The 14,608-nt window shown below is 33.7% G+C and overlaps 1 protein-coding gene across 1 annotated transcript; it reads right to left on the reverse strand.

The window, feature by feature from the left end:
• Window positions 1–3,186: 3,186 nt before the first annotated feature.
• On the reverse strand, window positions 3,187–14,445 carry LOC107317357 (keratin, type I cytoskeletal 9-like). Its single transcript, XM_032446294.1, has 31 exons — window positions 14,392–14,445; window positions 13,696–13,752; window positions 13,371–13,406; window positions 12,153–12,188; window positions 11,451–11,492; window positions 11,151–11,180; window positions 10,792–10,827; window positions 10,208–10,252; window positions 9,841–9,873; window positions 8,772–8,795; window positions 8,486–8,524; window positions 8,328–8,366; window positions 8,044–8,073; window positions 7,888–7,923; window positions 7,732–7,767; window positions 7,577–7,611; window positions 7,422–7,457; window positions 7,266–7,301; window positions 7,110–7,145; window positions 6,961–6,996; window positions 6,811–6,846; window positions 6,655–6,690; window positions 6,434–6,469; window positions 6,282–6,317; window positions 5,988–6,023; window positions 5,831–5,869; window positions 5,438–5,482; window positions 4,772–4,801; window positions 3,738–3,773; window positions 3,425–3,466; window positions 3,187–3,229 (listed from the first exon to the last, which is right to left on the reverse strand). The coding sequence occupies exons 1-29, from the start codon at window positions 14,443–14,445 to the stop codon at window positions 3,758–3,760; spliced, it is 1,062 nt and encodes a 353-aa protein (XP_032302185.1). The 3' UTR covers window positions 3,187–3,229; window positions 3,425–3,466; window positions 3,738–3,757.
• Window positions 14,446–14,608: the final 163 nt, after the last annotated feature.

Below are 14,608 nucleotides of genomic sequence, written 5' to 3' on the forward strand. Positions count from 1 at the left end.
CTACTCCTTCTGGAAAGGTTTAATATGAAGCTTCTGAATTGGATGCTTAATGTGAATGTTTACCTGGTTACCAGAATATGTGCTGTGTGAAGAACCTGGGCCTCCCTGAAGGAAAAAAAAAAAATAAAAAAAAATGACAAGTTGTTTTTATTGCAAACAGACATTTAAGTAAATGAGTCTAATTCTTCATTTCTCTTCTTTCAAAATATTTTCTCTCAAAAGGGACATTTCTGCAATGATTCAAAGAGAATGCTGATAATTTTCATTAGTAGCGAAGAAACCTGTTCCTGAGTCTTTTCAGATTAAATGACCTGCAAAAAGGTCATTTAATTTTCCCTTTAGTCTTTCTACCTGTAGAATAGTAAGTATATTATGCCTGGTAGACTCTACATTGTTGCAGATGATCATGTCCCTGACCATGTCTTTGGTATTTGCTAAAACATCTAACTTCCAAACTGTAAATAGAATACTGACCAGGTTTTTCAGCCCACCACTTAAAGGACAAAGACTATTTACCAGTACATAGTATTTATTAATATTTTCGCATTTGCTTCATATACCAAACAGACAAGAAAATTATGGTTACACTGTTTCCTCAGAGAATTTGTAGATTAAGCACTTGTCTTTAGAAAAAGCTTAAGAGAAAAAGCGGAGAAAATTTTTAATCTGCATAAAGAAAGCCATTATATTTCCCTTGGGGAAAAAAAAATATAAATATATATCTATTCATGTTTAAATCCTAATGTACAGTCTTCTTCCAGCTTTGAGGATATCGTTGTGAATTTTAAGTTGTTAAAAAAAAAAAAAAAAAAAAAGCATACAGGAGGAAAGACACTACAAGAATAAAAACTTGTGTAGCCATAACCATAACTCCATAATTACAAGCTTTTTCCTTGAAAATGTATTTGTTTATATAGCATTATGATCACATGACAAAGGAAAAACATTTTTCTTCAATGAAATTTCAAGATTATTCATTTTAATAGGCTAGTCTATATTTTTAAATCATGCAGGTCACAATTACTGCTCAGCCTTAATTATATGAAAGAGGTGTCAGTCTGCTAAACCAAAATTACTATTGTATGTTACAATTATCCGCAGCAAATTTAGAAGGCAGTTATTTCTTTATATAATTTGTTTGCTTAAATTGTGCGCATTTTTAATAGAAAAAATAATCCTCAATGAGTTTCTTGTTGAAACTGAAAACTCCACGCATAGTTGAAGAGCAAAAACTAGAAGTGCTCTTCACTGACTAAAGAACCTTCACCTGCGCTGTGAAAGCACTTCAGCCATAATGTCCATTTAAGCTAATTCCTAGTGCTTTTCCTGACACAGAGGCACTGCCTAAGAGACAAATGCCACTGAACATGAAGTCACAGTGATACCCTTTATAGGAAAGAAATACTTCAAATATGGATTTAAGAGATGAACATTTGAAATATTTATCAATTTTTGATATTTTAGTCACAATATTTTATTAGACAAGTGAGAAGTACCAGGAATCTAATCTGAATGCAATCAATTGTGGTTACTATGAGACATACTGACAGTAATGTAAAAGTAGCACATAGGAGTCAACAGACAGCATTTGTATTACAAAGTACAGATACAGAAAGTTAGTGGCCAAATGGTAATTACATACTTAAAGTAAAAATCACAGTTACATCTCACTGTATATAATTCTACCTATACTTAGGAAATTATCAGTAATGTTCATTGTTACTCATGTGTCCATACTTACAAGGTGATTCATTCAAAATATTCTGTTATCTAGAGTTAAATATAAATTAAGGAAAAAGAATCACCTGTCTAACACCGCTGCTTCCATCAGGACAAATGCAACCACCCTAAAAATAAAAACAATGAAACTGTTACTGATGTGTGGAAATTTGAAATGAAACCTTACTTCATACGCCAAACTATATGTAGAGGAAGAATGACCAGAGGACTACAGAGTAGCTGTGACTTTTCTACAACTGAAATGTACAAGAGTACAGCATAGTTCTAGATGTATAAAGTTAGCTTTGGAAGTTAAAATGATGTTACACCTCTCAGTGCTGTCTCAATTTTAGATGCTTCATCAGGAGAGAGCAATCTGAGAAGTCAGGAGTACCAACATTCATTTACCAATTAACCATGTTTGAAATTTGAAGTGTTAAAATGCAATTTCACAGAGCCACTTCAAATAAATGCAATCTGAACAGGGTCATTTAATTTACAATTTAATCTATAACATAGCCAAGATTCCATTCCAAAACTACTGGACTTAAACTCCAACTCCTGAATTTAATTAGTTAAATTACCAGGAAGCTATCTGGACATGACCAGATAACAATAGAGAAATATCCAACCTGACCACTTGATCCACCACCAGCTGCAATGAATGATCCACCCTGTGAAGAAAACAATCATTTATTTTTATAGAAGCATTTCATCAAATCTAGGAAAAGAATCCAATGACTTTAAACTACTGTAGTGAGATGTAAGGTCATAATCTTTGTAAGACTTCCCTGCACTGAACAAAATTATCAATTCAGAACTCTGAATATAAATATTAATAATACAATATTAATATAAATAATTAATATAATATTTATATTATAAATATATTTAAATATAAATATATTATAAATATATTGATATAATATAAATACAATACTAATATAAATGAGAAAATTTACATTTTTGTAATTTTTCTGAATTAATTTTCCAAATAAATTATTTAGTGACTGCATAAAATACATATCGAATAGACACCAGGACAACTAATGAAAAAAAAGTACTACTCATTAGAACTGATAGTACCAATAACTTAAACTCTTTGAAACAAAGGGCTATGCTAATATTGTATCTATGTACTGCTGAGCACACTGGCACTACAGATCTCCAAGAAGCTGATAGGTACCACACAATTATGTATCTGACCATTACCCTTCACTTGTTTTTGTTTCTAAAAATGAGATTTTGAAACTTCTGGTTTTGTGCCACCTATTTAGTGAAGGGTAGGAACACAGCAGGTGTTATATTCTGGGCCCTTAAACATTATTCGTTTCTGTAAAATTATAACAGTATGGAAAAGAATTTGCCAAATCAGATAAATTAGTGGAGATTAATTTTCAGAAAGTGAAATATAATATTTGAAGAAAATCCCTGCAGTAAGATGATGCAGTAGACACTGCATTTTTACCTGGTAGTTAGTATGGCTGTTATTTGAAGTAGAGGACTCATTCTGTAAAGTAATGAGAAAAGACTCATTTTTAGTAAGGGTAATTAAGTAAAATACACAGTTCTATTGGAAAAGAACTACCTAACACTAAACAGAAAAATCTGTTAGAAAAGCAAAATCTTTATGCTTTTTTTGTAACTAATACACCAAATTAGCTGTAATCAGCAGTAGTTCAGAAAAAGCAATGAATATGGTTACCTGGACATCATAGTCTCGTTTGCTTAAAACATGTGAAGTATCCTGTAATAAGAGAGACATTTGATATTAAGAGATGGAAATTCTGACCTAGCCACAGGTCTTTTTGTTTTTCTGTACTCATTACTTATAACTGCTCCAGATCATTTAATGCATATATTGAACAGAAATGCCTTATTATGAAAGATAAATTGCTCAATTTTTACAGACTACTGAAAAAAAAAACAAACAACCAAAAAAAAAAACAACTATAATAATTAGGCATCAGTTGGATAAAAATCCTGCAAAACAGTGGGAAAAAAAAAGAGACACTTACTCTGACAACAACTTTCCTCTTCACACAGCCAGAACTCTGTAATGAAATTGGAAGCTACTTATTGCTTTATAGACAGAGATACCCACACAAAGTACTTTCTGTGAGATTCTATTTAAAAATTTCAAAAACAATATATTCAGGGAAAGAAAAATGTCTTTCCTTGAAGAGGACATTTTGGTTGACCTCACTTTCAATAGATGACACAGTGGTAAATATTTGTATCAGATAGTTTTATTTTCAAATAACTTTAAGATTGATAGACAAGTTTTGGAGCAAGAGAGGAAAACATCATTTATTTTCCAAAACTGCTGTACTGTAAAAATAGGAATGCAAAGCTCATCAGTTTATTTCTTCATGTGCAGTTTAAATTCAGTCCTAACTGCGCCACAATGCATGCCTAATAAACAGTGAGATAGAAAAGTCTCTGTTTTTAGTGTGGTGTCATGTCCCCCCTCCACTGAATTCAGTATATTCCATGCAGTATATTCACAGGAAAGCAAGGAGTGATTCCAATTTGTCTGAATAGTAACAGAATCAGAAATCAGCAATGTAATAGAAAGGAAAAACAAGGAACAGATTGAAGTGGTAAAGCACATGGCTGAGAGTTGAAGAGAATACAAGTACCTGATGACAGAAGGTTACACTAGATGGCAGTAAAAAAGGGAGAAAATGAGAGTCTCTATGAACAGAATGTATGGAATAATTGCTTGGTCGTAATCAATCCACATAAGTCACTGTTTCTGATTGCAGGACAGAAGGAAAAGTCATGACAGAAGGAGTATCACCAGAGGACTATCACATAAGCAAGTTTCAATTTAAATTAGTGGCAAAAGATTGAGGCAGCTACATGTTTCATATATACAGATGGTTAATTCCAAAATAACTATCCAGTCAAGATATGTAACATCCTGAAGGGTCTAATAAAAACTCTGCTAGTGTACATTCTTAGAAACGTTCAATGTAGAAGTGTTCAGTTACTGACACTGTCATTAACTGCAAGAATAAAAACACTGTAGATGAAGAAAAGCCCTTACCCGACTATTAGCGCTGTATGTAGTGTCATTCTGGAAAAGAAAAATAAAAAAAAAACAAAACAGTTATTTAAATACAGTAAGCTCATAGAAATTCAATTATTTCTGATGTTGTGTACAGACTTAGTCATATAAGCATCAAAGCTCAAATCCTCCACTGGTTTACTGAAATTAGTTTGAAATTCTACCATCCACACGTGAAATAGTTTTAGCACTAATCTTAGACTGGTAATAATAGAAAGTGAAAAATCAGTGGAATATCTGTCATGTTGTCTCTTCATCTCTTTTGCTTCTTTCAAGATCTGTATTCAGATATCCAAAACTTGTTTATGGAATTTTTAATAATTTTTAGAGTTGTTTAATTAATTAGCTTAAAGTGTATCTTTACATTTTGTGAAAAAAAAAAAAAAGAACTCTGCAAAGCAACAGAAATCTTTTTATTTGTATTTCATTTCATCAAGGTAAATGCATTTAAAAGTACAAAATGCATCTGTAAACGCTTAAAGGTTTTCAGTAAGAAAATACACAGCTGCTGAAGCTGCTATCAGTGTGAAGATTAAATATTCCCTCTGGTTAAGTCTGTTCACAAGACAGCATCTCATAGTGCATTCTTGTCTCATCTATATGAATAGAATTGTGATGAAAATATATTAGAGAAAGTGTACTCACATCATCACAGGCATTGGGATTATCATCTGAGAAATCCTGTGAATCCTACATGGACATCAGATATTCAGTTATTTCCTCAGTAAAATGGATAGTTAAAAAGATACTTTAATCTTGCACTCAGCAAGACAGAAACGAGGTTCATGAAAACAAAAAACTGCTTTCTAAGTTAATTTTTTTTTTAATAAGAAAAACAGTCAAGTACATGGTTGTAGTAGTTGCTGACAAAGAACGCTCCATTCTTCAGAAGAAGAAAAATGAGAAAGAAATAAGAAGAGCATAGAAATTACCTTTTCTTTCATCTAAAAGAAGCAATAAGCAATATAAGATGCAATAAAGTAGGATCTACAAAAACCAGCATGAAATAGTGCATAAGTATAAGAAAGAAAGAGTTACCTGACTATCATAATAGGTGTCGGAGGAGGATGATCCACCCTTTAAAACATAAGAAACAAACAACATCAGAGAAAATTAGGATTCAGAAAACGCAACTTTGAGCAGAAGCTCAAGTTCACAAGGAGTGGTGTACAAAAAGAGAAAAAGCATTACTTACTTGGCCACCACCATAGCTTTGTGAGTATGATCCACCCTTTAAAATTAACCAATAAAAATTAGAGAAAATAATGTCACAGAAAATCCAGTTTTTAACAGTGACTAAAGCTTGTAAGATGTGATCGGTAAGTATGGAAGTGTAACTTACCTGGCCACCACCATAGTTTTGTGAAGATGATCCACCCTTTAAAATTAACCAATAAAAATTAGAGAAAATAATGTCACAGAAAATCTGATTTTTAACAGTGACTAAAGCTTGTAGGATGTGATTTGTAAGTATGGAAGTGTAACTTACCTGGCTGCCACCATAGTTTTGAGAAGATGATCCACCCTTTAATACAAACATCAGAGAAAATTACAATACAGATAAAAATACAAAACAATTTTAAGCAGAAGCTAACGCTTGTAGGAAGTGATGTGTAATTGGGGAAATAAATAACTACTTACTTGGCCACCACCGTAGTTCTGTGAGTATGATCCACCCTTTAAAAACAAACAAAAACCCAACAAAATAAAAACAACAGGAAAAAAAAAAACAAAAAAAAAACACAAACAGAAAACAACTGACCAGCTTCAGAGATCATCAGGATACAGGAAGCGTGATTTTGAGCATAGGCTAAAGCTTGTAGAATGTGATGTATAAGTAAGGAAAATAAAGCACAACTTACTTTGCCACCACCATAGTTTTGTGAATATGATCCACCCTTTAAAATAAACCAACCAAGCAACATCAGAAAAAATAAGGATATAGGAAACCTGATTTTGAGCAGAGGTTAAAGCTTGTACAATGTGATTTAGAAGTACAGAAGTAAAGCATAACTCACTTGGCCACCACCATAGTTTTGTGAGGAAGATCCACCCTTTAAAAGAAATCAACAAATAAACATCAGAGAAAATTACAATAAAAAAAATTAAGCAGAGGCTAAAGCTTGTAGGATGTGATATCTAAGTAGAGAAATAACACATTCACTTACTTTGCCACCACCATAGTTCTGTGAGTAGGATCCACCCTTTAAAATAAATCAATGTCAGAGAAAACAAAAATACAGAAAATATCAATTTAAGCAGAGTCCAAAGCCTGTAGGACAAGATAGGTAAGCAGAGAAATACAGCGTTAACTCACTTTGCCACCACCATAGTTCTGTGAGTAGGATCCACCCTTTAAAACAAACAAAGCAACCAACATCAGAGAATATTATGATACAGAAAGCCCATTTTTGAGCAGAAGCTAAAGCTTGTAGGAATTGATGTGTAATTGGTGAAATTAAGTGTTACTTACTTGGCCACCACCATAGTTTTGTGAGGATGACCCACCCTTTAAAATAAGCCATTCAATCAACACCAGAAAATATTAGGATATAGAAAACCTGATTTTTAGCAGAAGCTAAAGCTTGTAGGAAGTAATGTGTAATTGGTGAAATAAAGCACTACTTACTTGGCCACCACCATAGTTTTGTGAATATGATCCACCCTTTAAAACAAACAAAGCAACCAACATCAGAGAATATATGATACAGAAAGCCCATTTTTGAGCAGAAGCTAAGCTTGTAGGAATTGATGTGTAATTGGTGAAATTAAGTTGTTACTTACTTGGCACCACCATAGTTTTGTGAGGATGATCCACCCTTTAAAACAAACAAAGCAACAAACATCAGATAATATTATGATACAGAAAACCAGATTTTTAGCAGAAGCTAAAGCTTGTAGGAAGTAATTTTTAATTGGTAAAATAAAGCCCTACTTACTTGGCCACCACCGTAGTTTTGTGAATATGATCCACCCTTTAAAATAAACCAGCCAATCAGCACCAGAGAATATTAGGATACAGAAAATCTGATTTTTAGCAGAAGCTAAAGCTTGTGGGAAGTAATGTGTAACTGGTGAAATAAAACACTACTTACTTGGCCACCACCGTAGTTTTGTGAATATGATCCACCCTTTAAAACAAATCAGCCAATCAAGATCAGAGAATATTAGGATACAGAAAACCTGATTTTGAGCAGAGGCTAAAGCTTGTAGGAAGTAATTTTTAATTGGTAAAATAAAGCCCTACTTACTTGGCCGCTACCATAGCTTTGTGATCCTCCCTTTAAAATAACAAATGCAAAACCAATGTCAGAAGCAACTGTGATTTCATTAGGGGATTGTAAAGCTATATTAAACAATTGCTGGAGATTATTTTGAACAGTTACAACTTTCTAGATGACAGTAACTGTAATACCAGCATCTTAATCAAGCATGGTACAGAATAGCCACCTAAGAATGCAGAACAAACCTGGTGAAAAATGCTTATCAGAGAGGGTAACAATTTTTTACAGGAGAAAAATAAATTTCTTCCTACCTGGCTGCCACCATAATTTTGTGAGGATGATGATCCACCCTGCTAACAATAACAAAATTTGAGTATTACAACATTACAGATACAATATTGATCAGAACTTTAGGAATCTATGTGGAATAAAACCCCATAGAGAAGAAATAATGAACACTACTACTTACTTGGCTTCCACCATAGCTTTGTGAGGTGTATGATCCACTCTATGAAAACAATATAGCAACAGTTAGTACACTTGTAGAGCTGAATTGTATGAGAATGCATAGTTAGCTTTATTAGATTATAGAGTTCTTTCTATGCAAGTTTCAGGGTTGATATAAAGCACTGGGGATTAATTAAAAGAGATGGGGAGGTTATGCAAGAATTTACACCCTCATAATTAACAAAATTATACTATGGATTATAACTTATTAGACAGTTTTGATCAATGGATAATAGGAAGCAGCCTACCTGGCTACCACTCTGAGATCCATCCTGTAAATTAAACAAAAAATTATGCATAATTTTTACAATTGCTGTTTGATTTAATGAAACCTATGATATTTTTTCTTTCAGAGGAAGAAAGAGCATAGGCAGATGTGCAATGAAGGTATGATTTCTAACTTTGTAAGTATGGATTGTTAAGACTGCAAAAGTAAATATGCCATGAGACACATGGCAAGGCAGCATAAACATGTGTTTTTTATTAATTCCTAGTAGTGATATGCTTCATTCAGAACAGTGTCTAGAGAATGTATATTTTCTTCTCCTGTAGAAAACTTTACTTACACGTATGGAATGAAAAATTCCTCTGATAGCATTAGTACATAAGAAGCTTTGAGCTATAGGGGCTTTGAGGAAATGGATTTAAATAAAACTCTCCATATGCTTCAACATAGCCCCTTTAAAAAGGAATATAACTCCTCAAAGTGAAATAACAGTTGTGAGTAGAATATTTGCCATTTGGTTAAGTGGGGCTGAGACTTCATCTAGAAAAGCCAAAGGAAGCAAACCTAAAAAGTACTATATTTCAATGTCTAGCAATTTTAACAAAATTTAAGTAATTACTTCAGTTTTAGAAATAAATTACTTCTCATTATTAAAACATTTAAAACGTTATTATAAGTTATTGTTTACCTATGTATTTCACTTACAGTTACAATATTACATATTCAACTGTATACACTATAGTATATTATGATAGTATAGTGAACCATCACCTCTGTTGTGTGTATATTTATAAGTACAGAATATATATCTCTGCAGTCACATGTTATATCTGTTAATACAATGAATCCAACTGATTTTTCTCCTACTTAGCTTGTGAAAAAAATAAATCAGTAAAAATCAAGAGAAGAATTTAAAAAAAAAGAAGGGGATAGGAAAATGGACATGAAGCTCCTGTGTATATGAAGTCAGTTCTAATCCCACAGCTAGTAAAGATTACATGGACTTCATGAATCTGAGGACAGGACCAGCTGAGTCAGTAGCAAAACTAATTATGGATATTACTTAAAATTAGAGGAGGAGGTCTATTTACCTGGTGGCAGGGATTGCTATCATATGAAGTACCCTGTCAAAAAAGACAAACAAAAAGGTAAATCCTCAAATATTCATTTTCTGGGAAAACAACTAGCTTTCTTCTTAAATTTTGTAACATAACAAAAGTTAACAGATTTTAATAAGTTTAATTTTATTTAACCTACTCAGTCCATTGACTGAGTCTACCCTCTTTCTGATCAACAAACCTCATCTCTTGTAGAGCTCTAAGCTAGATATTTTCATGTGACAACAAAAGCAAAAGATTCTTACTAACAGACATTATACAGTTTATTTAAAAAAAAATGTTACTAATACATAGAGAAAAAGAGTTTAGTTTTCAAATGCTTTCAACAACGGACACTTACTTGTCCACAACCTCCACTGCCCCCTGATGAAGAAGATCCACCTTGCTGGGGAGGAAGGGAAAACAATAAATAAATAAAAATAAAAGCATAAAAAGCATTTTCTTCATTTCAAATAAAGAAATAAAATTTAAATAAAATTTAAAGGAATTTAGCTGTTTGTCTGCTTAAAAGGACGAAGATTAGCTATGAAATGGTGTGAATTTAACTGTAAAATCTTGTGGATGTAAGATCATATCTACAGGTACTCCTTCCTATGTGAGAAAGACCTTCTTAGTCTTTCTGTAGTTACTGTTGCTTCTGTTGTTCCCAGACTTGTTTTAAAAAAAAAACCCAAACTATCTCACTTCTAATGACAACTTACTCTTATTTCAAGAAATAAACCTCAAAGAACCCTCAATGCAATATGAAGACTCCACATATATGCATTATAATTCAGTGCAGTGTAACTATTATATGAAAGTGAGCTTTACACTCAAGAAGAAAATTTCCTTTAAATTACATATTCTGAATGAGAGCTTTTGCAGAGCCATGGCACCAGATTTTCTCAAACACCATATACTATCTAGTAGTTAACTGTTGCTTACCTGGCCATATGAAGTACCACCTTGAGGCTGATAGACCTGCAAGAAAAGCAAAAACCCATTTATAAATAAAGCTGTAGTTATAACAAAACCACAACAGAAAAGCTTATGTTCCATGAGTTATTCTGTGTACTTTTTAATACATGGCAGCTTGGGATGACCAAAAACCCAGGAATATCTTGCAATACTGAAGAGGAATAAAACCAAAACTAAATAAACAGAAGGTAAACATTCCACACACAACACACACACCCACAAAAAACAAACAAACAAAAAAAACCAACCTCATGCTAACAAACAACAAATATTCTTTTGAAAGGCAGATCCCTACAGTTCAATATATTTCAGAAAAAAAGCCTCACCTGACCATAGGACTGGCTGCCTTGGGAGCCCTTTACAAAAAAGAAGACAATGACCACCTTGTCAAAAAATGTCACTGTTTTATAGGACTTTTATAAAGTGCACAATGATTATGCAAATACAGTTGGACAAAGGTTTCTCAGCGAGGCTCATCCTGAGTCCATACAATGTATCATCCTACTATGGCAAAAGCCATAACTCAAACTGGGACTAAGACTGCCATAGGAAACAGAAGAATCTGTCAGCCCCACTAATCACAGAGAAATCAGTGAAGAACTGCTTAGAGAACATTGTTTGCTTACCTGTCCATAAGAACCACTGCTGATGGTATAGGTTGGCCCACTCTATGGCAAGGAAATCATTTGGTTAGTATCCTTTTATAAGGGATTTAACAGGTCTACATCTCTTCTGCACTGATGTCTCCACATCTGGGTGCAGTACTCCAGGTGAGGCCACACCAGCGCAGAGTAGAGAGACAGCATCACCTTCCTTGACCTGCTAGTCACACATCTTTTGATGCAATCCAGGATGGCTTTTGTTAAGTACCTCAGCCTTCTCCTTGCCTGTTCTTACCAGCCTGCCTATGTCTCTCATTTGGTGGGGGAGAGGATACGCCCTCCTGGACTTTCCTTTTCTGGTTGAGGTACCTGTAGAAGCTTTCCTTGTTCCTCCTGGCATCCTTAGTGAAGTTCAGTTCAAGTTGAGACTTACCCTAACTCTACACAGCCTAGCAGCTTCCTTACACTTTTCCCACAATACCTGTCGTTGTTTACACTGCCTGTGCATTTTTTTCTTACTGTTCAGTTTGACTGGCACAATAATGCTGAATGAGATGATTTCAGATGCCAGAATTCCATACAAATAAATAGCAAGTGGATAATTTATAAACATAAGAACATACTATCAGAGAAAAAGAATTTTGAGTGATTGCTAATGCTTTTGCAGTGCCATAGAACTCAACCATCTCAGATGCTGTATACTGGCTGATAATTGTCTATGCTTACCTGGCCATAGGAAGTACCTCCTTGTGGCTGGAAGACCTGTAATTAAAGAAATCAATTCAAAATTATTTTACTTGTGATGCAGATGCTTCTTTCACTTTTATCTCCTCTATGGAAAAAGAACAGAATGAGACAGAATTTACTGATTCTAAACTAGAATTATTTTGATATGTTATTCAGAATTAATATCATACTGTACATATCAAACAACAATCACAAGATTGGTTTTACATCTCAGATGGGGTGCTGGGCTTATGGAAGCTTTTCAGGACATTGAAAGGGTGCAACACTTTCTGGATATTTCTTTTGCCTACTGATTCGCAGAAACTGTGCTTAGATGGCCAGTAATGCTATTATTGTTTGTATTTTTGATGTCTGTATTTTTGATGGGGCTCTGTTGCATAACTCCCTTCCTCTTTGGGGAAATAAAGGTTGTATAAATAGAATTACCAAAAATTCCATTAAAAATATAGATTAATATAAAGAAAACAAAATGATGTAATTAAAAGTAGCATGTCAAACAAATTAGTCAAGGATGCTAATATATTTTTTAAAACTTTTAGTAACAAAGACAACAAGGAATTATTAGCTGCTCACATAATCTACCATCAAGTGTCATAAAAGAGAAAATATTTCACATATGAGCACAGCTATGCCACGGCTGTCTGAGAGAGTTATGAAGACAGGAACTGACAAAGATTTAAACCATCTTCTTTCTTTCTTCTACTTTGACATAAAACATACAAAAAATTTTATCTACCTTACAGTGCTTTAATTCACATGTCAAGAGTAAAAGGATAAATATCTCAGAGGTGAAGTATAGAAGATAAAGTCTGCCTGGAAAGGAGAACCTCATCCAAAGTTTTTTAACTCCTTAAACATTTATGTGTTCTGCGATGGAAGCAGACAATAAAGAACTGACTATAAGTTTATCTTTTACCATGTCAATCAGCTGGAAGGGAAACACTACCAAGGAGAATATTTCTACCATAAATTTTCAAGTTCATATCTTTTTAAAAGATTAGAAAGAGATAGGCACCCATGCTATTGTAGATATCCACTGAAAAAAATATCATTTTCACAGTGAAAGTTTTGAAATGGATTTGGAGATTTGTTTTAGAACTCAAAATAAACAGAAAAGAAATATCACTAAGTGATTTTAAGTTTTGTAGTGCCACAAGACACCACTTTCTCAAATGATATATTATGACTAACACTTACCTGGCCATAAGAACTGCCAGATTGAGGCCGAGAGATCTGTAGAAAAACCAAGAATCCATCCATACATAAAGCTACAGATTTAGCAAAGCTACAGCAGAAATAAATAAAAATACTGCCCAGTAGAATTTTTCCATTCTATATTCTGTTTTATAATCCCATGAGATTATAAAAAAACCAGGAATTGTCCTGAAACACCAAGAAGGAAAAAACAAGCAAGTTTGCAAACAAACAACAAAAAATGCTCAAACCAACAAACAACCAATGTTCTTTTGAAAGGCAGATCCCTACAGAGAAGTCCAGTATATTTCAGAAAAAAAAATCTCACCTGCCCATAGGATTGGCTGCTTTGGGAACCCTTTAAGAAAGAGAAGACAGTGACTACCTTATCAAAGAGGATTTATAAAGTGCATAATAATTATGCAAATACAGTTGGACAAAGGTTTCCCAGCTAGTCTCCTCTAGAGCCAAAGGTGACAGAGCCATAACTTAAATCGGGACTCAGACTGCCAAAGGAAATTTCATTATTGAAGAATCTGTCAGTTCCACTGATCACAGAGAGATCAGTGAAGAACTTCTTAGAGAATATCAGATATACTTACTTTTCCATAAGAACTGCTGTTGCTTGGGGAGCCTGGTCCACACTAAGATAACTTTATGCTTGTGATATCTGTGATGCCTGTGGCATTGTGGCCCAGAAGTCAAACCTCAGTCAAACTTCTCACCACAGACACAGATAATGCTGACAATTTTTTCCTTCCCTATTGTCCCTTACCACCACAGCTGAAGAAATAGGAAAACTTTATGCTTTTGTTCACATGAAGAATATTCTCATGAATTACTCCGCAATAGTTTTTAATCATTATTTTAGTATTTTTGCCCATTTATTCTTCCTACAATTAGCTTTAGCTGTGGGGCTTGAATAAGGCTGAAATACCTTGTTGCACATAAATATGGAGTGACAATTCTCTATCATTCTTCATAACTTCTGGAAATTTGTGGTCTAATATATGTGGGGTCTGACTTGACCAGTATGAGATTCTTCTTGTGATACTGAGCCTAGGAACACTTCGGGCATGGCATTATGACTTTTCTACAGACTTTAGAGGACATGTTGAACACAGTCATTTCACTTCAACTAATAACATACAGAAATACTTTTATGAATATTTTAACCAAAAGGAGCTGAACACCAATAACTACAGACAAAAAAATTAAAAAAAAAACAACAACAGAAGTAC

Source organism: Coturnix japonica, chromosome 8, assembly GCF_001577835.2.
Source record: "Coturnix japonica isolate 7356 chromosome 8, Coturnix japonica 2.1, whole genome shotgun sequence".
Lineage (NCBI taxonomy): Eukaryota > Metazoa > Chordata > Aves > Galliformes > Phasianidae > Coturnix > Coturnix japonica.